The sequence below is a fragment of the Mustela nigripes genome, chromosome 2, assembly GCF_022355385.1.
Source record: "Mustela nigripes isolate SB6536 chromosome 2, MUSNIG.SB6536, whole genome shotgun sequence".
NCBI lineage: Eukaryota > Metazoa > Chordata > Mammalia > Carnivora > Mustelidae > Mustela > Mustela nigripes.
The window spans coordinates 5,910,395-5,934,018 of record NC_081558.1 but is presented as its reverse complement, the minus strand read 5'-3'; the positions used below and the strand labels follow the sequence as shown (position 1 = coordinate 5,934,018).

At 52.6% G+C, this 23,624-nt stretch overlaps 1 protein-coding gene across 2 annotated transcripts in view; it reads left to right on the top strand.

The window, feature by feature from the left end:
* Positions 1 to 8,335: 8,335 nt before the first annotated feature.
* Positions 8,336 to 23,624, top strand: part of ARHGEF18 (Rho/Rac guanine nucleotide exchange factor 18) — an 80,909-nt gene continuing 65,620 nt past the window's right edge. Inside the window, exons 1-2 of one of the 2 annotated variants that reach the window (XM_059388903.1) lie at positions 8,336 to 8,630; positions 18,913 to 19,034. In XM_059388903.1, the coding sequence (XP_059244886.1) occupies positions 19,020 to 19,034 (15 nt within the window). In that variant the 5' untranslated portion in view covers positions 8,336 to 8,630; positions 18,913 to 19,019. Of the gene's footprint in view, positions 8,631 to 18,912; positions 19,035 to 22,563; positions 22,603 to 23,624 lie in introns of those variants that run through there. The other variant, XM_059388902.1, reaches the window with a different exon arrangement.

Sequence of the window (23,624 nt, the reverse complement as noted above, 5' to 3'; positions counted from 1 at the left end):
GCGGTACGGAAGGACACGAGCCTGTGCTTCTGTGGGCATCTCGTTATGAGAACGCTGGTTTCCTGGGTTATATTAAGATGTGGTTTTCCTGTTCAAGCCTCTGAAATCCCCTGTGGGTCCTCTGGGGTTTCAGCAGCAGGGGAAGAGAGAGGCTCTCAACAAGGAGTGGGCAGGTGAGGGAGGCTCAGCCTCCCTGCCCTTTCTGTTGCTGCCTGAACTTGGGACTCGGGGACCTTCCCACGAAGGGTCCTTCCCGGGCAGGGTTACCACCATCAGCAAATAAAAGCAGAAGAGGTCCGGGGGTGCCTGGCTGGCTCGGTACGCCAAGCGTCTGACTTGTGATTTCCGCTCAGGTCATGATCTCAGGGTCCTGGGATGGAGCCTCCAGTTGGGTTCTACACTCAGCTGGCAGTCTGCTTGAGGTTCTCTCTCTCCCTCTCCCTCTGTTCTTCTGTCCGCTCACATGCTCATGCTCTCTCCCTCTCCCTCTCTCTCTCTCAAATAAATAAATCTTAAAAAAAAAAAAAAAAAAGCATGGGGCCCCTGGGTTAAGGGTCTGCCTTGGCCTCAAGTCATGATCTCAGGGTTGTGGGATCGAGCCCCGCATCGGGCTCTCTGCTCAGCAGGGAGCCTGCTTCCCCCTCTCCCTCTACTGCTCCTGTGCCTACTTGTGATCTCTGTCTGTCAAATAAATAAATAAAATCTTTAAAAAAAAACACAAATAATAAAAAATTTAAATTTTTTTTAAAACGAAAAGGAGAAAAATGAACAACATAAGAGCTCCAGATGCCCATATATTATCTGACAACAGCCCTGACCCTCGCCGTGTGCCGGGGACAGAACTCATATGATTCCCTGCGTGTGTGTAGGTCTATATTTTGGTAACGTGGGTAGGTGTTGTTTGGCTCCAAAAATACAAACTGATTCAAGGCATCAATAAACTCCTCTTACCTCGTTGCTTGAACACACACACGCACGCACGCACACGCACACACAGAGTTGTGCAGTTGAAAGGAGACCAGAAGAATGTTCCAGCAAAGCGTGATACAGGAGCAAAAGCCTGAGGCTGCAAGGGGATGGCAAAAGGAGCATTGGAAGGTCTGGCTGCTGCCTGCCCCGGGCCAGACCGTGTTCCAAGCCCGTCACCCGCATCGTCTCATCAAAGCCTCTGTCACGGGAACCCGGGCACAACCCTCTACAACATTGCAGAGGGCTGAGCTGTGAGAGCAGAGGGCTCGCACACTTAGAAAATGGCAGAATCAGGAGCTGGACCCAGAGCCCTGCTCTCCTAGCCCTGCCCGACTCCTGCCTCCCCTCTCCATCACCATATCCGGGATATCATGAGCCCCAGTGGCAACCACCCCAGTCCTCTGATGTTATAGGGACCCTCCTGCCATGAGATGCCACTCTACACCAGCTGGAATGGCCAACGTAAGTGTAGCACCCCCCCGCCCCAGGGCGTTCTCCATCATTGCTGGTGCGAATACTATATTTTTTCTTCCGCTAACACAGCAGAAAGGATTTATGGTCCGCATGTTACATTTGGCCACAAATGAAAACTGAATTCATCCCGAATGTCACAGGTCCAGGGCAAAGGACCCAAAGGGACTGTTCTGGTAGGAGCAAGGTGGATCTCTCAAAGGTGGGCGTGGCGATCGCAGGGTGATGGGTATGCTGGGTCCTTGAGTCACATTCTAGAATGCAGGTGTGCCGTCTAGCGGTTTGTACCCACATCCCCAGCCCCTGGATCTCTCTATTTCTGCTCCTCTGGGCTCAGAAGGAAGCACAACCTAGAGGTTCACTGGAACCTCTGCCTCAGCTTTCTTCTCTTTCACAAATCAGTGCATTTTTAACAGCATTTTGGAAGACAGTTGAAATGACCCTCATCAAGTGGAACGTACCTTCCCCATAGGACCCAGCAGCGCCCCTCCCCGATAGTCTCCCGAGAGAAATAAAAACTCGTGTTCTCACAGAAACCTCAGCACAACTGTTTATGGTGATGATATTCATAATTGTCCCCAACTTCATACGGTCTAAAGGACCGGCAGTGGGTCACTAGACAAATAGTGGTATACCTTATAACAGTGATTAAAAAAAAAAAGAAAGAAAGAAAAGAAAGAAAGAAAGACACAGGGGCGCCTGGGTGGCTCAGTGGGTTAAAGCCTCTGCCTTCAGCTCAGGTCATGATCCCAGGGTCCTGGGATCGAGCACCACATCGGGCTCTCTGCTCAGCGGGGAGCCTGCTTCTCTCTCTCTCTCTCTGCCTGCCTCTCTGCCTACTTGTGATCTCTGTCTGTCAAATAAATAAATAAAATCTTAAAAAAAAAAAAAAGAAAGAAAGAAAGAAAAGAAACTCACAGGGACATCTGGGGAGAGCATCTGCCTTCAGCTCAAGTCGTGATCCTGGGTTCCTGGGATCAATCCCCACATCAGGCTCCCTGCTCAGCGGGAAGCCTGCTTCTCCGTCTCTCACTCCCCCTGCTTGTGTTCCCTCTCTCGCTGTCTCTCTCTCTCTGTCAAATAAATAAACAAAATCTAAAAAGAAAGAAAGAAAGAAACACACATCTCAAATGCGTTATGCTGTTTGGACAACATCAGATTCAAAAGCTAAACACCTGATGATCCCACCGATGGGCCATTCTGGAAAGGACAAAACTCTAGGGACACAGAAGAATTCAGCAAGTTCCACAGGGAAAGAAAGAGGATGCCTACAAAAGGGCAGGAGGAAATTTGGGGAGGCGATGGAATTATTCTATATCTTGATTGTGGAGTGGGGTGCGTGAGCGTATGGATTAGCCAAAACTCACAGACCTGTGCACTCCAGGGATTGCGTTTCACTCTCGCTAATCATATCTCACTTTTAAACACTGAAAGAAGAGGGAGGGCCGTACTCAGAAAATGAGACCCTACTGGAGATTTTTCCTGCTTGTGTCTTTCCTGAAATGCAGTGAGAAAAGGTAAGCAGATCCTAGAGTGTAAGCTCCACTTCTGAAACGGGAGACCAGAGAGCAGGGCTGCTAAGGCTGTGACCATTTACCGGTGCACGCACTAGAGGAAGAGCTTCCTTATTTTTTTTTTAAGTTTTATTTATTTGTTTGACAGAGAGAGCGATCACAAGTAGGCAAAGAGGCAGGCAGAGAGAGAGAGGAAGGGAAGCAGGCTCCCCACTGAGCAGAGAGCCCAATGCGGGGCTCGATCCCAGGACCCTGAGATCATGACCTGAGCCGAAGTCAGAGGCTTAACCCACTGAGCCACCTAGGAGCCCAAGGAAGACTTTCTAAATACAGACAGTCCCTGATTTACGTGGTTTGACTTAAAGATTTTCAACTATGCAATGGTGTGAAAGTGATATTCCTTCAGTAAAGACTGTACTTTGATTTTTGAATTTTAGTCTTTTCCCATACTGGCCATATAGGGTATGATCCTGCCATGATGTTGGGCAGTGGTCGTGAGCTGAGGCTCCCTGTCAGCCACAGGATCAGGCCATCAATATATTATTGGCTGCACAACAGTGTTAATGGATACACTGATAAACATTCCGGTTTTCTCATTCAGTACAGTACTCAATAAATTACATGAGATATTCAACATCTTATTATAAGATAGGTTTGCGTTCGATGATTTTGCCCAGTGTAGGCTAATGTAAATGTTCTGTGTATGTCTCAGGGAGGCCAAGCCAAGTCATGCTATTTGATAGTTTAGATATATTTTTTTAAGATTTTATTCATTTATTTGACAGAGAGAGAGAGAATGAGAGAGGGAACACAAGTAGGGGGAGTGGGAGAGGGAGAAGCAGGCTCCCTGCCAAACAAGGAGCCTGACATGGGGATTGATCCCAGGACCCTGGGATCATGACCCAAGTTGAAGGGAGATGCCCAACAACTGAGCCACCCAGGTGCCTGATGGTCTAGATATATTAAATGCATCTTGACTTATGACATTTTCAACTTAAGATGGGTTTATCTGGATGTAACCCTGTTGCAAGTAAACGAATATCGATGTATAACAATACATGTCACTACTCTTTTCTCTGCATCTCTGTCAGCAATAAGTGTTATCATTTTTTCATGTTTTTTATCATATTTTCTACATGTTTTATGACAGCTTGGAAATTTTAGTTCAATCTTAGAAAATATTGGAAATCGTAGATAAATTAAATACATAGCATTTCACAAATTTTCTGATATCCCCTATAATTTCTTCTACAATAAGATGATTAGCAGACACACATTCTCAGTCTTTTCTGTTGTTGTTGACACTCTCTGGGTGTCAAGTGTCAGCCATTGTTACTGAAATTCACACTCTCTGGGCTCCTGAGAACTATATTTTCATATGTTCTTTGGCTCTTGGTTTCGAGAAATACGCCTTCATGTGATTTCTCAGTTTTCTATTTACATTATTTGTCTTTTTCTTATCAATGTACAGAAATCCTTTCTATATGAAGGTACTAACACTTCACAGGCAACTAAATGATCCTTACTCATTGCTTTGTTTATAACATCTCCCCCCTACATTTGTGTTAGTTTATATATATTCAGATATTTCTGTCTTGTCATTCATGCATTCTGAGTTTCCTCTCTTAGTTTAAAAAAAAAAAAAAAAAAGATGGTGGGGCACCTGGGTGGCTCAGTGGGTTGCAGCCTCTGCCTTCAGCTCAGGCCAGGATCCCAGGGTCCTGGGATCAAGCACCGCATTGGGCTCTCTGCTCAGCAGGGAGCCTGCTTCTCCCTCTCTCTCTGCCTGCCTCTCTGCCTACTTGTGATCTCTGTCTGACAAATAAATAAATAAATAAAATCTTTTGAAAAAAATTTAAAAAAAAAAGAAAAGTAAAAAGCTTTCAACCCGAAGTGTAAAAATTACCTTGTAAATTCCTTCTACAATTTGTATTACTCTGAGGTGTTTGTTTGTTTGTTTGTTTTTAACAATTGTCCATCTGGAAATTCTTTTTCCTGCAGCACAGCAAATAGCTCACTCAACCACATCTCCATCAAAAGTGAGAGAAGGAAAAGTAGACTTAACCCAAGCAGGTGTCCCTTGCTAACTGGCGCCATGGCCCCGCCCTTAGGCCGCCGGTGTTGCAATCCCAGCCTGTTTTTCCGGGCTTTTTTCTCTCTGTGGTCTCGGGTTGGCCAGCGGAGAAGCACTTCCCCCTAGTGGCCACTTCAGTGATACCAAAAGCAGGATGGGTTCATTCCCTCTGGGGTCAAAACTCTCCAGCAGCATATACCCAAAGGGTTCGAATGAGGGATTCCAACAGGTGTTTGCACACACATGTTCATGGCATCATTATTCACGATGGCCAGAGGTGGAAAACAGCCTCAGTGTCCATCAACAGGGGTGGGGAACCAAAATGTGTCCATCCGCACCGTGCGATGTAATCCAGCCTGGAGAAGGAAAGGCATTCTCATCCCTGCTGCGATGTGGATGAGCCTTGAGGGCATTGGCTCAGGGAAATAAACCAGACACAAAAAGACAGAAATTGTTTGACTCCACTCATAGGAGGTACCCAGACGGCAAATTCAGGGACCCAGCAAGTCCCATTGTAGACACCGGGGGTGGGGGTGGGGGTGGGGAGTCAGAGTCGCACCTTGGGGAGATAACAAAGTTCTGGGGATGGGGACGGATGGTGGGGACGATTGCACAAAACAGTGTCACTGAGCTGTGCACTTAGAAACGGTTAGAGGGGCGCCTGGGTGGCTCAGTGGGTTAAGCCTCTGCCTTCATCTCAGGTCATGATCTCAGGGTCCTGGGATCGAGCCCCGCATCGGGCTCTCTGCTCAGCGGGGAGCCTGCTTCCCTGTCCCTCTCTGCCTGCCTCTCTGCCTATTTCCGATCTCTCTCTCTGTCAAATAAATAAATAAAATCTTAAAAAAGAAAGAAAGAAAGAAATGGTTAGAATAGTAAATCTTACGTTATGGATATTTTACCACCAAGGAAAGCAGAAAAAGTGTAGTTCAGGTGGGTGAGGCTCCCTGCTTCTGCCTTCGGCACATGGATCTCCCTGGGGGAGAGCCAGGGGTACACAGTTGCACGGTCAGCCTCCAGGAGGCCACCGGGACCTCAGCAGTAGGAGGAGAGCAGTGAGGAGGGGGTCCGGCGCAGAGGGCCGGGGAAGCCCGTTCTGAGAGAGAGGATTCCCTAGTGATCGGACCACCAGAGGGAGAGCTGAGCTGGAAGCCAGGGAAGGGAAGAGTCCGAGAGAATTTAAATTCCGGCCGGGGAGCCCAGAAAAAGAGGCAGAGATAAATGGAGGTAGGGGAGAGACCAGGACAGGGAGCAGCCCCGCCCAGGGCTAAAGCCTTTTAACCCCACCCTCCCTCCCGGCACCTGCACCGCGAAGTGATGGCGTCTGGGTGGGTCTCTGGGGCGCTACCCCCTCTGAGCCATCTTGTCCCCACCTCTGCCCCCTCGTTCCCTGCATAAGCATCCCCCACCCCGATGACTCCCATCAATCACGCTTCCAATCTGGACCCCAAGGTCCTGTAGGTCTGAGCCCCCAGACTCACCTTCTAGGACTGTCCCCCTCCAGCCTCACCCCCACCACACAGGCATTCCCCCCAACACACCAAGCTCAGTCCTACCCCCTGGCCTTAGTCCCTGCAGTTCCTGGCCCATGGAATGTCCCAGATCTTCATTTACACGCCTGGATCCCTGTGGGCCTCCCCCACCCACCGCCACCCCGGGAAACGCAGCCTCCAGGTTTGCTTCCTTTCAGGGCAATTAATTACGGGTGGGTCTGTTTCCTGCCTCACAGCAGGCCTCCGGCGGGGGGGGGGGGGGGGGGGGGGGGGGGGGGGGGGGGGGGGGGGGGGGGGTGGGGGGTGGTGGTGGTGGTGGTGGTGGTGGTGGTGGTGTCTGTCCTGCTCACCACCATCCCACCCCCTCTACAAAAAGGCCCAGTATACAGTAGGGGCTCAGTAAATGCGTGTTGCATTCAACAAGGAACCAGTGGTTACAGAAGGGCTTGTGCCCGTGAATCTGTGTGCTTCCCTGTCTCCTTGTGTCCTGCATGTGTCTTGTGTTTGTATGTTTCTGTGGCGTTTGCCACCGTGTCGCTACCTCTCAGGGCGGCCCCGTTTCCAGGTACCAGCGTGATGTTACCAACCTCGGGGCTCGGAAGGATCCACTGTCCAGTATCACCGCCTCCCCCCAGGCAGCTGCAATAGTCGTAAACAACATCAAGAACATGGATAAGAGGCGCCTGGGTGGCTCCGTGGGTTAAGCCGCTGCCTTTGGCTCAGGTCATGATCTCAGGGTCCTGGGATCGAGTCCCGCATCGGGCTCTCTGCTCAGCAGGAAGCCTGCTTCCCTTCCTCTCTCTCTGCCTGCCTCTCTGCCTACTTGTGATCTCTCTCTGTCAAATAAATAAAAATCTTTAAATAAAAAAAAAAGAAGAACATGGATAAGAGAAGAAAACAAAGCAAAATAATTAGGGAGGGCTGAGTTTCTTCATTTTATTACAGTCCGCCATACACGACATAAAATCTACCATTTGAACCATTTCTAAGCATACAGTTCAGTGGCATTAAGTACACGGTGTTGGGTTTAAGGGGTTATTACTTTCATTCTTGACATGATTTATTCAACTGTAAGTTTATATAATTGAACGTTTAGGATGGCAGCATCTAACCCCCAGCGGGAGAAACTCCCCACCCTCTTACAAAAGGCTTCTCGAGCAGGAGGAGGGGTGGGGGCAGCAGCTGGCTCTCCCTTTCTGTGTCTCCCCTCTGGCCTCCCGGTGTGCACGCCCAAGTGCCCGTGTGTGATTCCTCCTGTCCCCATTCAGAACGACGCCATCACACCCCTGAGCGCGAGTGTGCCCACCCTTCTCTGAGCATAAAGGAGCCTGGGTGGGCCCCATGTGCCCCCTGGGGTCTCTGCAGGTACACCACTCTGCATACCCTCACGTCTACCTGGACCCACAGGTATCCACGCACCCACCCACTGGGGGACCCATGTCTGTGCACAGGAAGCACGACTAGGAGTCGGCAAGTGCTGCCTATGAGGGCTTCTTTGAGGCGGCGGGGAAGGGGAGCAGGGAGAGAGGTGATTATTAAACATTTACCGCAACACCTTGGGGACTCATGTGTGTACCCACACACACGCTGGTGCAGGTTCCTAGGGGTCTGAGAGCTGCGACTCTGCGGATACACACGGCTGGCATGTCCCACGCATTTCTGCGCCCCCGCGGACCCTGGTGAGGCCCTGGCACCCTGTTCCTCTCCGGCAGGCAGCTCCACAGGAAGCCGCTGGGGTGGGGGTGAGAGCGCCCAGGCTCCCCGCCCCCTCCCCCCTCCCCATCCCGGCCCCAGCTCTCAAGACACCTGCGCGTCTGGGGCTGAGTGCTTGGGGGAGACTCTCTGCTTCTGGAGCCCAGCCTGCGGGCGCTGTGTGCTCAGGCCCCCTGCCCGGGCGCATGGCTGGGGTCGGCAGAGACGCCAAGCAGGCGGGCTGGCAGTTGAGGAAGAGGAAGTTGGGGCAGAGTTAGGTCATCCTGCGGTTCCCCTGGGGGCCCTGACCCACCAGTGCTCCCCCTGGGCCTCCTGGAAACCTTAGCCAAGGGTCTTGGGGGCCGCAGGAGCTGGTAGCCGGGCCGGGGGCCCACAGCAGCGAGGACAAGCCTCCCTCTGGTGAGTCACCGTCACAGGGGTGTGCGGGACAGAGGGATCAACACAGAGAGTGGCGGTGGGGCTGGGCAGTGGGGGAGTCCCCAGGGCAGCAGACAGACCACCCATGGTTTCTCCCCAGCTGGTGCTCAGCCTGCTCCCTGAGTGGACGGGCAAGGCTGTTTGACCGGGGGATTGGTTTACAGGGGTCTGCGCGCCCCCAGAGGTCACCCCAGGGGGCTGGGGTCCGTGACACGTGCAGCCCACAAGACAGGAAGAGGGGGCCCCTTGTAGCCAAAGCCTCCATGGGGGATCCTGCCAGGGGGCAAATGGGGGTGTTCGCTGTGCAGAGTCCCCAGGCACACTTCCTAACCTGGATCCCTGGGGCTCCCCCCAGCCCCGGGCCCCCTGAAGCAGAATCTGTAGATTGGGGCTTAGGTGTCTGACTTTCACAACAAACACTGTCTGCTAAGGTTGCTGTCTGAGAGCCAGTCCTGAGGAGGGCGGCCCCCCCAATCCTCCAAGGTCAGTTGAGGATGAGGGGGACCCTCCTCCAGGCAGCCCTCCAAGTCAAGCTCTGGCTGCGAGAAGGCGCCCCCTGGCTCCCACTGAGGCCCACCTTGGGGAGCCTCACACCCGCCCCCCTGGGGTGGTGTGGAGCAGCCGGAAGGCTGCGGGTCTGAGCAGGGCACACCCAGACTTGCTTCCGGCCCCGCCCCAGGGCCACACAACTAGTGGGAGGCTTTGTTTTTTCTTTGGGTTTTTGTTTTGTTTTGTTTTTGTTTTTGTTTTTAAGATTTTATTTATTTATTTGACAGACAGAGATCACAAGTAGGCAGAGAGGCAGGCAGAGAGAGAGGAAGGGAGGCAGGCTCCCTGCTGAGCAGAGAGCCGGATGCGGGGCTTGATCCCAGGATCCTGGGACCATGACCTGAGCCGAAGGCAGAGGCTTAACCCACTGAGCCACCCAGGCGCACCTAGTGGGAGGCTTTGTGCATCTAAGGGTCTGGCAGGCCCCAGGAGCAGCCTGGAGGGAGAGAACTGGGAGAGTGGAGCTGGTGAGTCAGGCTGGGGGCATACTGGGGGCATATGGGGAAAGCCTTGAATGCCACACTCAGGGGGCTGATTCTCCAGAGTGTTCAGCTGGCCCAATCACCTGCAGTTCTGCAGAAGGGCCCTGCCGATCAAGTGCAGCCCAGGGAGAGCTGCCCCCACTCTCCGCCATCTGTGGGTTTTCTAGCCTCAGCTAGGAGTCCCTCTGGGAGGGCTTCCTGGAAGAAGCAGACTTTTCATGGGAATGTCAGTTGCACACACATTGGTGTGTCTCCTCTGGGCAGTGCTCCCCATGTAGCCTCAGGCCCTCAGCACCTGATGCATGGCTGGACACGGGCTGGTGCTCGTGCTGGGGATGACGGCATGGCTGTGTCGGCCAGGAGTGGGTTCAGATCCTGGCTCCCCTCGCTCCGAGTGGCCACAGGCGAGGGACTTCACTACTCTGGTCCTGTTTGCTCCTCTGTGAAAGGGTTGTCTCGGGCCTTGCACGTGAAATCTGAACACAGAGCCCAGCCCACCCCAGGAGCTCGGAAAATACGGTCAGCCTGCCCAGTCCCGGTAGCCTGTCCCCTTGCTTCAGCTGCCATAGAAGGCTTGCAGATAACCCTTCGGGAAGGGTCGCAGAAGACAGAAGAGTGACAGCCTTCTCCTCCAAGGCGATGGTGGTGGGCCAGGATGCGAGGAAGGAGAAGGCCTTGGTCCTCTCACCAGGGACAGCAGCTTGGGGCTGGGAGGTCACAGAAAGGATTTGGGGAGCGGAGGAGGGCGTCAGCAGGGAACAAAGGCAGAATTTCTCAGCACCGGGAGTGAGGCTGCAGTAGAGAGGATCGGCCACCAGGGGGCAGCGCTGGCACGGCCAGGCGCGGACCTGCACGGGGACGCCCGCCCACCCGACCTCACACCCAGCCCAGACCCCCAACTCACAGGCTCACAACCCCACAGACACACAGAAACCCAGGCAGGAACCCGAACCCCTCACAGATATGGGACACAGATCCCCCCACGTCCCGGGTGAGCCGTGTAGATCCAACCCCGCGATGCCAACGGGCATTCAGGTGTATATATATACATATACATACATATTTAATGCCCATTTAACAAGACTCAGCTGGAAAAGGGAAGGAAATCCTGCCATTTGCGACAACTTGGATGGACTTGGAGGGCGTTCTGCTACGTGCAATGAGTCAGACAGAGAAAGACAAATATGTATGATCCCACTTGTAGTGTGGAATCTACAAACAGCACCCAGAGTCATGGATAAAGAGATCAGATTTGTGGTTTCCAGGGGCAGGGGGTCAGGGAGGAGAAGACTGGAGGAAGAGGATCAAAAGGGACAAACGTCCAGTTGGGAGATAAATAAGTCCTGGGGATGTAACCGACGGCGTGGTGGCTAGCGTTGGCACAGCTGTGTGGTATAGGGGAGAAGTTGCTAGGAGAATAGATCCTAAGAGTTCTTATCACAAGGGGGAAAAAAGATGTTTTTTTTCTTTTTGGGGGATGAATCTTTTTTTCCGTATTTGTAAGAGGTGATGGGTGTTAAGTAAACTTGTGGTGATCGTTTCACGGCACCGTTTAGTGAGATCGTGCTGTATGCCTTAAATTTACATACTGCCGTGTGTTCATTATATCTCAATAAAACTGGTGGGGGGGCACCTAGATGTTCATATTCACCTCCACATAGGCAAGTTCGCACTCAAGATTTGCTCTCAAACACACCCTCGCAGACATGAAAATACATACTCTATGTGCACACCCACAAACCCAAAAAAATCACAGACGATGGCACACACACACACACACACACACACACACACACTCGGACATTCAGGTACGCACAGGTTCACCTCAGGACCCAGTCTAGACTTGCTTTCTGAGGACCCCAGTGTCACCACCACTCACACTGCCATCTTTAGCTCCTCCTGGGAATGTCTTGTCCAGCCAGGGTGAGAGACTTATGGGTCAAGGAAGGGGTTGGGGGTTGTACTAAGGGCTTGGCCTCCCCCCAGTCTGGAGTCCCTGGGCCCCCAACCCAAAACCCCAGCCCCCCTGCCCTAGCCCCAAGCTCCCATCAGCTGATGCCTCTGGCAGCCCCTGGCAGGAGTCTCCGCCCCTCCTGCTGGCAGACCCATCTTGGCAGGGATTCCCAGGCAAGCTCCGGCTTCCTCCCCTTGCTGTTCACCCACACTCTCGTGCGCGGGGGCCCCCATGGCTAACTCGGGGCTCAACCACTCCTGGCCAGCCCTCTCCAAGCTGTGGCTGAAGCGGTGGGCCTTCAAGAGAGGTAAGGGGGCGGGCAGTGACCAGCAGGCAGGGCTCCCTGGACAGCCTGGAGCCTTTTCTTGGCCCGGGACGCACACTCGGCCTGATCCAGCCCCAAGTTCCATGACCCCTAGCTCCCCCAACACCCACAGAACATCACAGACTTCTGTGGTCCCTCTTATTTCAGAGATTCTCCCCAGGCTCAGCCAGAACCTTGTCTCGGGAAGAAAATTTGTGTAAAGAGAATCCACCCCAGAACTCCGTCTGGGTAGCCCGGTGACTTCCCGGGGGTTCCTGATGCTGTTTGCTCCAGAATGGCTGCAGGACGGAGGCTCACGGAGTTTGGAGACTCCCAGGGGTTCTGGTAGATGCCTCCCTTGAACACACAGACATTGTCTGGTGGCAACCCCCTCCCAAGTCCTAGGGCCTCAGTTTACCTCTGTGGGGGTAAGAGGCCCTCATAGTACATCCCCCCCAAGGTGTGGGTGAATTGCTTTGGCAAATAGACGCTTCTCCTTAAATCTCGAGGCAAGAAGATAGCCAGACAGTGTCCTGGGCCACAGGGCGTGGAGCCTCCTGGACATTCTTGTCCCTCTGTGCCTCCCACCTTTGCACAACCCTCCCCCACCCCAGTCAGGCCCGCCCACTGCTCAGCCTCAACAGGTCCTAGCCACTGCCACCTGCATGAGTCAAGTACTGGTCCAGGGTGGCGGTGGGTGCCCGTGAAGGAGGGAGACCAGCGAGAAGATTCCTTAGCTCATTCTTCCCGCAGACTCCGTTTGAGGGCCAAATGGGTAGCAGGCACCCTGCTTGAGTCAGGAAGGAGGTGGGAGTATCAGAGGCCCTGGAGGCTGGGTTGGGAAGAGAGAGGGCGGTGTGGAGCTCGAGATGCAACAGTAGTGAGAATGATGAACCCTCGTGATGTTCAGAGAGGTTGAGTGACTTGCTCGAGGTCCCACAGCAAGCACATGCTGGAGGAACCAGGATTGAAGAACAGTTCTATTCCAAGGCCACCTTTGTGGTGTGTTCTGGCCAGCAAACAAAGCTGCCAGTGCGGGCAACTGGAGGGCCTGGGGAGGGTTTATAAATCCACCAGTGATGGCAATACCAGAGAACGAGCTCATCAACCAAGGACCACCAAAGGGCTTATCTTATGAAGTTCCAGCCCATCTTCCAGCCCAGGCAGACTGAGACTGATTCACAGGCTGACAAGTAGGGGAGTGAGCTAGGGAACCAGCAGTGATTCCTACACCCTTTTATGGCTGGTGCTACAGGGGCTGATGGTGGAAGAGGCTGCCTGGGACCTAAATCCAGGCTTCTTAGCGTGAAGCATGGTGCTGAGGAGCAGAGTCTTTCCTGACAACGTCCTTCCAATCTTTAGCCCTCGGGGGTGGGGAGACAGATAGGCAGGGGCTTTTTGTATGCCACTTAAGCTCTGCAACTGGCCATCTGGGCACCTAATGGGACTTCCTGGGAAAATGACGGGATTGGATTCGAGGAAGCAAACAAGGCTAAGGAAAGGATGGTTGGGACCTACAGGGAGGTTTCCCCACTGAATGTGTAAGGAACGCATTTTGTGTCTTAACTCGGTTTCCTTCTTGCCTATCTTCTCTGACTCTCTTCTACCTCCCTTCCATCTACATGTCTTCCCCTCATCCCCTCAGAATGCCGTCTCCTGAGGTTAATGCCTCACTGCCTCTAAACACAGCCACACCACCTATCCCAACTACCCATCCATCCATCAACACATGCATCCATCCATCCATCCATCCACCCATTCCTCCATCCATCCAACCATCCACCCATCTAACCATTCATCCTTCTAACCGTCTATGCATCCATCCATCCATCCAAATAGCCAGCCAGCCAAGCATCCATCCATCCAGTCATCCCAGCGTCCATCCATCCATTTATATAAGCATCTGCCCATCTAACTATCTCTCCAGCCAACCATCCACCCATTCATTCATCCAACCATCCAGCCAGACAACTATCCATTCATCCAGCCAGCCAGCTAATTAGCCAACTACCTAATCATCCATCCATCTATCCATCTGTCCAGCAATTTAATCTCTTGCTCATTCAATCACCCACTCATCCATGCATCCATCCAATCATTTATTCACCCACCTGTCCAGTCATCAGCTTACCACAAGATAGCCTGGTGGTCATAAACCCCTGCTTTCGAGTTGGAAACCCCTGGGTTCACAACCCAAATCTTCCTCTTACCAATATGGTGTGACCTTGGGCAAGTCTCTAAGCCTCAGTTTCTTCTTTTGTCAAGTGGGGATGTGGGGGTTGTTTTAAGGTTAGAACAATGCAAAGTGTATGGCAGATTAAACAGAAGGCAAGGAATAAAGGAAATGATCAATACACCTAAGATTTTACTACTTGGGGCTTGGAGATGTTAAAGTGGGACAGACACAGTATTTTCCCTCATAGACTGCATGGTCTGGAACAGGGGTCAAAAAACTTTTTCCTGAAAAGAGCCAGACAATAAATATTTTCAGCTTTGTGGGTCACCTACTCTGATGCAATTACTGAATTCTGCTGTTATAGCATGAAATCCGCCATAGATCGTGCATACACAAATGGGCATGACTTCTGCTAATAAGGCCTTATTTATAAAATCAGATGTTGAGCCAGATTTGGCCCATGGGGCTCCTGGTCTAGAAGGGAACAAGTAAACCAATCACAGTGCAACACGGTGGTTAAAATTGTGGTTGATGATCGTTTGTGTGGGGAAGACCCCAACAAGAATTGTGGTTGTGTAGGGAGAGAAATAGCGAGAGCTGAATTTCAGACGGTGACAGAGGAAAGAAGAGAGGATGGATGGAGGAATGTCCGGGAAGTCACACGGGCAGGGCTTGGTGTCCTGAGGGGTAGTGAGCAGGTAAGACTGGTCTCCAGGTTTCTGGCCAGGTCACTGGGAAGAAAGTGCATTCACAACAGCTATAGGGACACAGTAGGAGGAGAGAAAAGAAATTTGATCCTCACAGCTTGAGGTTGGGGTATGGGTGGGAATACTAGGCAGCAAGACCAGAGGCCACTGGAAATAATGCCTGGGGGTGGGGGAGAGAATCTTCAACCAAAACCAGAGCTCACTGTGCAACATCAGAGCCAGAGCTTGATCTGTGAGCAGCATCGGGGTTCAACCTGTGGCATTAGGATAGGAACTCGGTCTATGACACCAGGATCAGGACCAGTCTCTGATGTTAGGATTGGGGCTTAGTCCACGACACCAGGATGGGGCTCAGTCTATGATATTGGAATTGGAGCTCAGTCTATGACATCAAGACGGGGCTCAGTCTCTGATATTGGAATTGGAGCTCCATCCACCACACCAGAATAGGGCTCAGTCTGGGACTGGCGCTCAGTCCATGACATCAAGATGGGGCCCAGTCTCTGATATTGGGATCGGAGCTCAGCCTATGACCCCAAGACGGGACTCAGTCTTTGGTATTGGGATCAGAGCTTAGTCTCTGATAATGGGATTGGAGCTCTCAGTCCATGACCCCAGGATGGGGCTCCGTCTATGACACCTGGATCAAAGTTCAGTCTATGACCCTGGGCATCAGAGCTTATAGTCTGTGACACAAAGATTGGGTCAGCATGAGATGCCCGGATGAGAGTTGAGAGCATCATCAAAGTCAAGTCCAGCCAGTTCTTGGGTCGGAAACTTCCACAGAAAGAGTAAATTCATCCTTGGTCTTTCACTTTCAGCCTGCAGATCCCAAACCCCCAGGGTTTGCAGATTCAAGGTCTGAGGTTCTGCCTGTGGTCTCCACAAGCTGTCGAGGCCTCAGGCCTCCATGAGACCCCCTGCCCAGTGAAGAAGGCAGACCCTTCGGTCTTTCCTGAGACCCCCCGGCGTGCTTGGCCAAGGGATGGGACTGACCCTCAGACCAGTTCCTCCTCCTCCTCCAGGCTCGCCTCAGCCTCCTGGACCCACCCCCACATCTGGTTTTTCTCCTGCACGGCCTGCTTGTTTGGTCCGGACATTTCTCTGAGTCATAGATGCCGCCTTGGCTTCAGGGTGGGGAAGGGGGGGGATACAAGTCTTAAATGAGGTAGTGCAGAGCAGAGTCCCTCCGTCAGCCTGGGCGGGGAGCTGGGAGAGCGGGGATGGTGGAAGCCATGGCGTTCTCACACACGGTGGCAGGCCCAGACATCGTCTACCCTGAAAGAAACGGAGCTGAAGGCCATAAGCACCCACCCAATCAAAATTCAGCAAGGGGCCCCGGCGATATTTGGAGGCAACAATTCCATTGAGATCAAATTCACATATCCTAGGATTCATCCGTTTAATGGGTACAAGTCAATGACTTCCAGTACATTCAGTGTTACGCAACCATCACCACAAAGCATTTTATTTTTTTTTTAAAGATTTTATTTATTTATTTGACAGAGAGAGAGATCACAAATAGGCAGAAAGACAGACAGAGAGAGAGATGAGGAGAAGCAGGCTCCCTGCTGAGCAGAGAGCCCTATGCGGGACTCGATCCCAGGCCCCTGGGATCATGACCTGAGCCGAAGGCAGAGGCTTAACCCACTGAGCCACCCAGGCGCCCCCACAAAGCATTTTAGAACATCCTCATCACCCCAGTAGAAATCCGTATCTTCCAGCTGTCCCTCCACCCCCAAAATTCCCCCCATAGCCTCAGGCAACCACGAATCTGCTTCCTCTGTCTATAGATTCACCTATCCCAGACAGTCTATATAGAGGGACTCGCACAGCATGTGGTCTTGTCAGCTGGCGTCTTGACTTACAATGTTTTCAAGGTTGACCCCCCACCGTGTAGCAGGTGACAGAACTTTGTTTTCGTGGCTGAATACTGTTCCACTGTAGGTCTCCACCACATCTTGTGTGTCTCTCTCTCTATTCGTCCTTTGGTGGATATCTGGTTTTTTTCCACCTTGACCTTCTGACTATTATAAATAATGCTGCTCATAAGCTTTGGGGAAGACATACATTTTTTTAAAGATTTTATTTATTTATTAGACACAGAGCGAGAGACCACAAGTAGGCAAAGACGCAGGCAGAGAGAGAGGGGGGAAGCAGGTCCCCTGCTGAGCAGAGAGCCCGATGCGGGGCTCGATTCCAGGACCTGAGATCATGACCTGAGCCGAAGGCAGAGGCTTAACCCACTGAGCCACCCAGGGACCCCAAGACATACATTTTTATTTCCTGGGGGATATGCCTAGGTGTGGGATGGCTGGGTCACGTGAGAGCTCTATGATTTTCTCTTTTAAGGGACTGCCACATAGTTTTCCGGTGTCCCAGTGCTTTTGCACACCTGCATGTGCCCACCTAATCCCTTGGCACTCATCTATTCATGAAGCGTGTTTATTTCTGCCTTGGCCATCTTCTGATGTCCTGGTTCAGAGGCCCTGGCAATTTTGTATTCATAAGAAGGCTCCTCCGGATTGTGTATGTTTCAAGGGCCCAGAACTTGGAGCGGTGTTTGCAGGTCCGTAGCCAGGAGGAGAGGGGGCGTGAGCGGGTGCAGACAGCCCTGTTGGGATAAAGGGACACCATTGACCTTCCCCTCTGCCAGACCCTTTGGAGAATGAAAGGGGGTGTTGCTCATAATCACCCTGGCTCAGCGTTAAGTAGGACTGTCCCCAGCAAACCAGACCATGGGGTCACCCAGCCACAGGGGACCCAAGCTAGCTAAAAAAGCACCTGATGTCCCACTCCCCCACCCCATCTCAGCCTCACCTGAAGCCACCACTGCGCCTGTTAAGAACTCGCTGGTCTGGTCCGTCCCTCCATGCACCCCTCCACTGGTCTCCCCTCTCCTCCGCCACTACTCACCTCCCCAGGCCTCTCCTCCAGGCACCCTCCTGCCACCTCCCTGGTTTCAGCAGAGCCTGGGATGTCTTGAGCGGGGATGCAGGAGTGAAGGGAGTCCAGATGGCAAGACAATGCTGTGAAATGAAGTGCCTGTGAGAGAGGCACTGTAGGTGGGGAGCGGACAGAGATTTCTGGAAGAAATAGAGTGAGGTCTTGAGGCAGGCAGCCTCCGGGCAGGAATGGAGGGGGGGAGTCTCATGCAACAGTCCTGCGGGAGCAGGCACAAGGCACAGAAGGAATACCCTGGGGGACTTTGGTGACTGGGCCAAGAGTCTAGGTGTTCTTCCTGCAGGCAAGGAGGAACCTCTGCAGGGATTTGAATAGGGTGAATCGCTCTCACTGAGCTGTAAGAGGCAGCGGGGCAGAAAAGGGGGTACCCACTCCTCCCACAGCAGGAGGCTCAGTCCGAGACTTGATATCTCCTGACCTAGACAGCAAGAAAGATGGGCAAGACTGGCCAGGGGCCACACATGCTGAGCCCCTTCGCCCTCCGCAAAGCTCTGAAAGGCATCGTCACATCCACCTTCCTGGTGAGGAAACAGCCTCAAGCTGCCTTCCACAAGGGGTGGGCAACCATTAGCAACAGGTCCAGACAAGGACACAGTCTGCTTGACCCTAAAGCCCTGGTTTTCTCCTCTATCCCAGGGCACCAAGAGGTCCCTGAAACTCCAAGTACAGCATCAGGGCAGAAGTAGCCAGAAGTCCCACCATTAGAGACCCTACAAATGTGGACGCTGGGTGCTTGAATTTGATCTCAAGGACTCACTCTATTGAATGAGGGCTTTTCTTGGCCAGAGCAGCATAGCCAACCAGCGTCATCTCAAGAGCCCCCTCTGACTAACTGGAGATAGCTGCTGAGATGCTGTCCCTGGTGGGGGGTGGGGACAATTTAAGGGGGTGACGGATCCGCAGGAAAGAGCCTCATGATTGAACACAACTGTCTGCCACAGGCACAGGACAAGGAGGTGATGGCATGTAGGCTGGCTTAAAAGTCATCAAGACCATCTTCCTCCACCAACCCATCTTATAGATGAGAAGACCGAGCCCCAGCGGAGCAGCAGCAGATACGAAACTCAGATGCCTGCTCCTCAGCCCTTCCGCCTTGGCCCTGACACCTGGTCCCTCCTTTCTCCACAGGGTCTGAGCCCAAGCCATGCGTCCAGCCCTTTGACCCTGAGGCTGCAGCCTCGGCCACCGAGAGCAGAGGCGGAGCCTGGAGGCCTGAGCACCCGGACTTCCCCGGCATGGAGGATACACAGGCAGGTATCTGATGGCGGAGACAGGCCGGAGCAGATGACGCCGGTGGCAGCAAGTACATTGAGACACACAGGCACTCAACCAGGCACCTTACGTGCATTTTTTTTTTTTTCAGAGAACTGTCGTTAAAACTTGGCTGAGTGGTTATGATCCCATTTTATAGAGCAGGAGACCAGAATCGCTCCTGGAAAAGGGGAGGGAGGGAGAGATCAGTAGAAGGCAGCTGAACGGACGGATGGAAGAAGGAAGGATTGACAGGGGGATGATCCATGGATGGGTGGACGGACGGGAGGAAAGACAGTTAGATGGTTGGGTGGGTGGATGAAACAGGAAGAAAAAGCTTCCACGGGGAGCTCTGAGCTACAGCAGCCTCAAGTCAGGCTGAGCCATTAGGAGACCATTAGGTCTCCACATGGATCAGTGACGGCTTGTGGGCGGCCCAAGAAGAGGTGTGACTTCCCGGCAGGGGTCTGACAGCTGACAGCCCTCGGCAGGCAGCCCCCTCCCACGCATCTGGGGAGGCATGTCTTTACCGGAGTGGGTTGGTGGTGTTTGGCACTGCCCCCCACACTCAGGAAGGAGGGTCTGGGACAGTTAAAGCATATAGCGCAGGGCGCCTGGGTGACTCAGTGGGTTAAGCGTCTGCCTTTGGCTCAGGTCATGATCTCAGGGTCCTGGGATCGAGCCCCGCATCTATCTATCTATCCATTTCTCTCTCTCTCCCCCCATCTGTGTCAAATAAATAAATAAAATCTTTTTAAAAAAGAAAAAATTCTTGCTTGACCCACCAGGCCTGCTAATCTGGCCCAGGTTCCCCCTCTACACCTCCAGCCAGTAAGGAACTCTTGCCAGTTGTTGGAAATCACCGGGACCTCTCAAGCCTTCAGGCTTCTGAACACCCTGTTCTTTTGATGCCTGGAATGCCCCTGCCTGTAGCTTCTGCCTAGCTGACTCCTATTTGTTCCTCAAGGCTTCGCTGGCTGTCGACTCCTCCAGGAAGACACCCTGGTTGGTTCCTTCCCTCCTTCCTTCTTTCTTTTTTTTATATCTAGTAGGACTTCTTGAAAATCTACGGTCTCCTAACTGGTAAGACGTAGATCTTTTCTTTTTCCTTTTATTTCTTTTTATTTTTTTAAGTAGACTCCACACCCAATGTGGTGTTTGAACTCATGACCCTGAGATTAAGAGTCCCATACTTTACTGACTGAGCCAGCCAGGCACCCCAAGAGGCAGAGCTTTTTTAAACTATATGAAATGTGACTGATGTGTGAAACTTGGTGAGTTCAAGAGACCACTTACGTGTCATGTGGATGCTATTTTATGTGGTCAGAAATTGGGTTTTTTGGGTTTCGTTGTGTGATGGAAGCTGTCTAAAGATTGTCTAACTTTTCCTAATTGAGTGGTACTTAATAGGTTTCTTACACCTTTGATTACTCTGGGTTTCGTGCTTTACAAGAGAGGGGATTTTTTTTCTTTTTTCTTTTTCTTTTTCCTTTTTAAAGATTTTATTTATTTATTTGACAGACAAAGATCACAGGTAGGCAGAGGGGCAGGCAGAAAGAGAGAGAGGAGGAAGCAGGCTCCCCGCCGAGCAGAGAGCCCAAAGCGGAGCTCGATCCCAGGACTCTGGGATCATGACCCGAGCCAAAGGCAGAGAATTTAACCCACTGAGCCACCAGGCACCACTACAGGGGATTTTCTAAGTAAAATTCCAATCCAGAACTCCTGTCCCTTCAGACAGAGCCTGCTTCCCCCCTGCTCAGTTCTTCAGCCTGCTTTCTGGAACATTCTACCATACTTGATTATAACGGCTGGGTTAAACCATCCCTCCCCCTGCATCTAGCTCTGGGAGGGCAGGGGATGGGCTGTGTGACTGCATCTGACACAGCCACGGCTCCCTCGGAGGGAGAGCTCTGACCCCCGAAATAGAACAGCAAGCACCATCAGGTCTGCTTCCGCTGGCCCTGGGCTTGCGATGGGCACACATCATCCCACTGTATCCGCACAGCAAGGACTCCTACAAGAAGGCAGCCTTGCACCCATTTTTCAGACGAGAAAACTGAGACCTAGAGAGGGCTTGGGATTTGCCTGAGGTCACGCTGAGCTAGTAAAGGTCATACCAGGGATGCAAACCTTGACCGAGGTTTTCCGACCTTGCGAGCTCCTCAGGGTCCATCTGCCCTGTCATTTTTTGCTCTTCTGTTCGGTACCGATCTTCTTTCTTACCTGATTAAACGGAACCAGAGAAACAACATGCTCGAAGCTGCCTGGTTGTGCCACGCTGGCCAATAGACGATGAACTAAACAACTATTCACGTTTTTAAAAACCAGTTTATCGGGGTGCCTGGGTGGCTCAGTGGGTTAAAGCCTCTGCTTTCAGCTCAGGTCATGATCCCAGGGTCTTGGGATCAAGCCCCGCATTGGGCTCTCTGCTCGGCAGGGAGCCTGCTTCCTCCTCTCTCTCTGCCTGCCTCTCTGCCTGCTTGTGGTCTCTATCTGTCAAATAAATAAATAAAATATTTAAAAACAAACAAACAAACAAACAAAAAACCAGTTTATCCATGTACTGTCCAACGCTGCACCCAGTAAGCCCTTCTGCAGAGTGAGCATTCCTGGGACATCTCGCCTCTGAGTCTGACGGGCGGAGCCCATCCCCCAAGGCTCCCCAGGGTCCATGCAGCGAGAGCCTGGATTTATTGCATCCTCTCTGGGGTGTCAGGGTCAGAATACACTGTTTAGTCAGATGCCTGGAAAGGTCCCCCATGGGATCGGCTCCCGCCTTTTCTCACCCAGGCCATGTTGGAGGAAAGATTTGGGGTCCCCAGCAAAGGATGAGGCTCCCCTGCCCCTGCCTCCCTCAGTGTACCTGCTGCCCAGAGCTAGGACAGCCTGTGCCCGCCGCTGCCCACCGCCGCTGCCCACCACCCCTGCCACCCCCAGCTCTGGCCAGGTTCCCACTTCTGCCTCTGGTGAGGGAGGCCAGATGCAGCTGGGGGGGGGGTGGCGGCCCAGGCCAAGAGGCTGTCCTGACATGTTTATATTTACAGAAGGATAAAAACCAGAGACACAAGGAAACCTTTCAGGCAGCGGCAGAGGAGAACAGGAGTCAATAGAGGTTGTCCAGGCACCAGGGATGGGACAGGAGTGATTTGGGGAAAGTGGAGACCCGCCCGGAGGCTGCTGCCCGGGTCACAGGAGGGACAGGCGACCCTGAGCCAGACGCGACCAGAGGCAGAAGAAGAGGGATCGTGGTAGATACAGGACAGAGGGAGGAGGCGGAGGCGGAGAAGGAGCACTGCGGAGGTGGGAGGGACAAGCCTCGACAGCGCAAAGGAGAGATTCCGGAGAAAGAGAGGTCATGCCAACAGGAGGGCGCGTGCTCCCGAAGTCAAACCCGGATTTACGGCCGCTCCAACAATCCTCCTTCCCGGCGTCGGCCCAGAGGCACTGAAAGCAGGGACTCCAGCGGGCTCTCTGCACGCCCATGTTCACAGCTCGCTTCACAGCCGCCCAGCGTCGGAGCAACCCACGTCCACTGCAGGATAAATGGGTGCCAAGAGGAAGGAAGGGGTAAACACCGCGGAGAGCTCCGGGGGCGCGAGGTGCGAGGGGAGGGGGAGCAGATCCTGCGCAGCTCCTCTTACCCGGCACTTGGCATTTTCGACTTTGCATTGGATGCTTCTCGGGAGATCCCCCACGCCCAGCATTAGCAGGGGCCTCCCTGCCCTCCCTCGCCTGCTGAGGACAGGCCCTGCCTAGCCAAATGGTCCAGGGGTGGGGTGGCAAGACGGAGCAAACAAAATGATCGGACACCCAGTTAGATTCCGATGTCAACTAGTGCAATGTTTTGGGATATACCTACACTAGAAAAGTACTTGTTGTTTATTCGAAATCCAAATTTAACTGTCATCCTGTACTTTGTCTGGCAATCCTATCCTGGGGAATTTTTTTTTTAAGATTTTTTTAAAATTTTATTTCTTTATTTGACACAGAGAGAGAGAGAGAGAGCATAAATAGGGGGAGAGGCAGAGGGAGAGGGAGAAGCGAGCTCCTTGCTGAGCAGGGAGCCAGATACAGCACCTGATCCCAGGACCCTGGGACCATAACCTGAGCCAAAGGCAGACACTTAACCAACTGAGCCACCCAGGAGCTCCCCCTAAAGACTTTATTTATTTATTTGAAAGAGAGAGAGCAATACTGGGGGAAGGTACAGAGGGAGAGGTGCCCCAGAGGATGTTTTTAAAAATCACATTTATTGGGGTGCCTGGGTGGCTCAGTGGGTTAAAGCCTCTGCCTTCAGCTCAGGTCATGATCTCGGGGTCCTGGGATCAAGCCCCACATCAGGCTCTCTGCTCAGTGCGGAGCCTGCTTCCCTCTCTCTCTCTCTGCCTGCCTTTCTGCCTACTTGTGATCTCTGTCTGTCAAATAAATAAATAAAATCTTAAAAAAAAAAATCACATTTATTGGGCACCTCGGTGGCTCAGTGGGTTAAGCCTCAGCCATCAGTTCAGGTCATGATCTCAGGGTCCTGGGATCGAGCCCCGCATCAGGCTCTCTGCTCAGCAAGGAGCCTGCTTCCCCCTCTCTCTCTG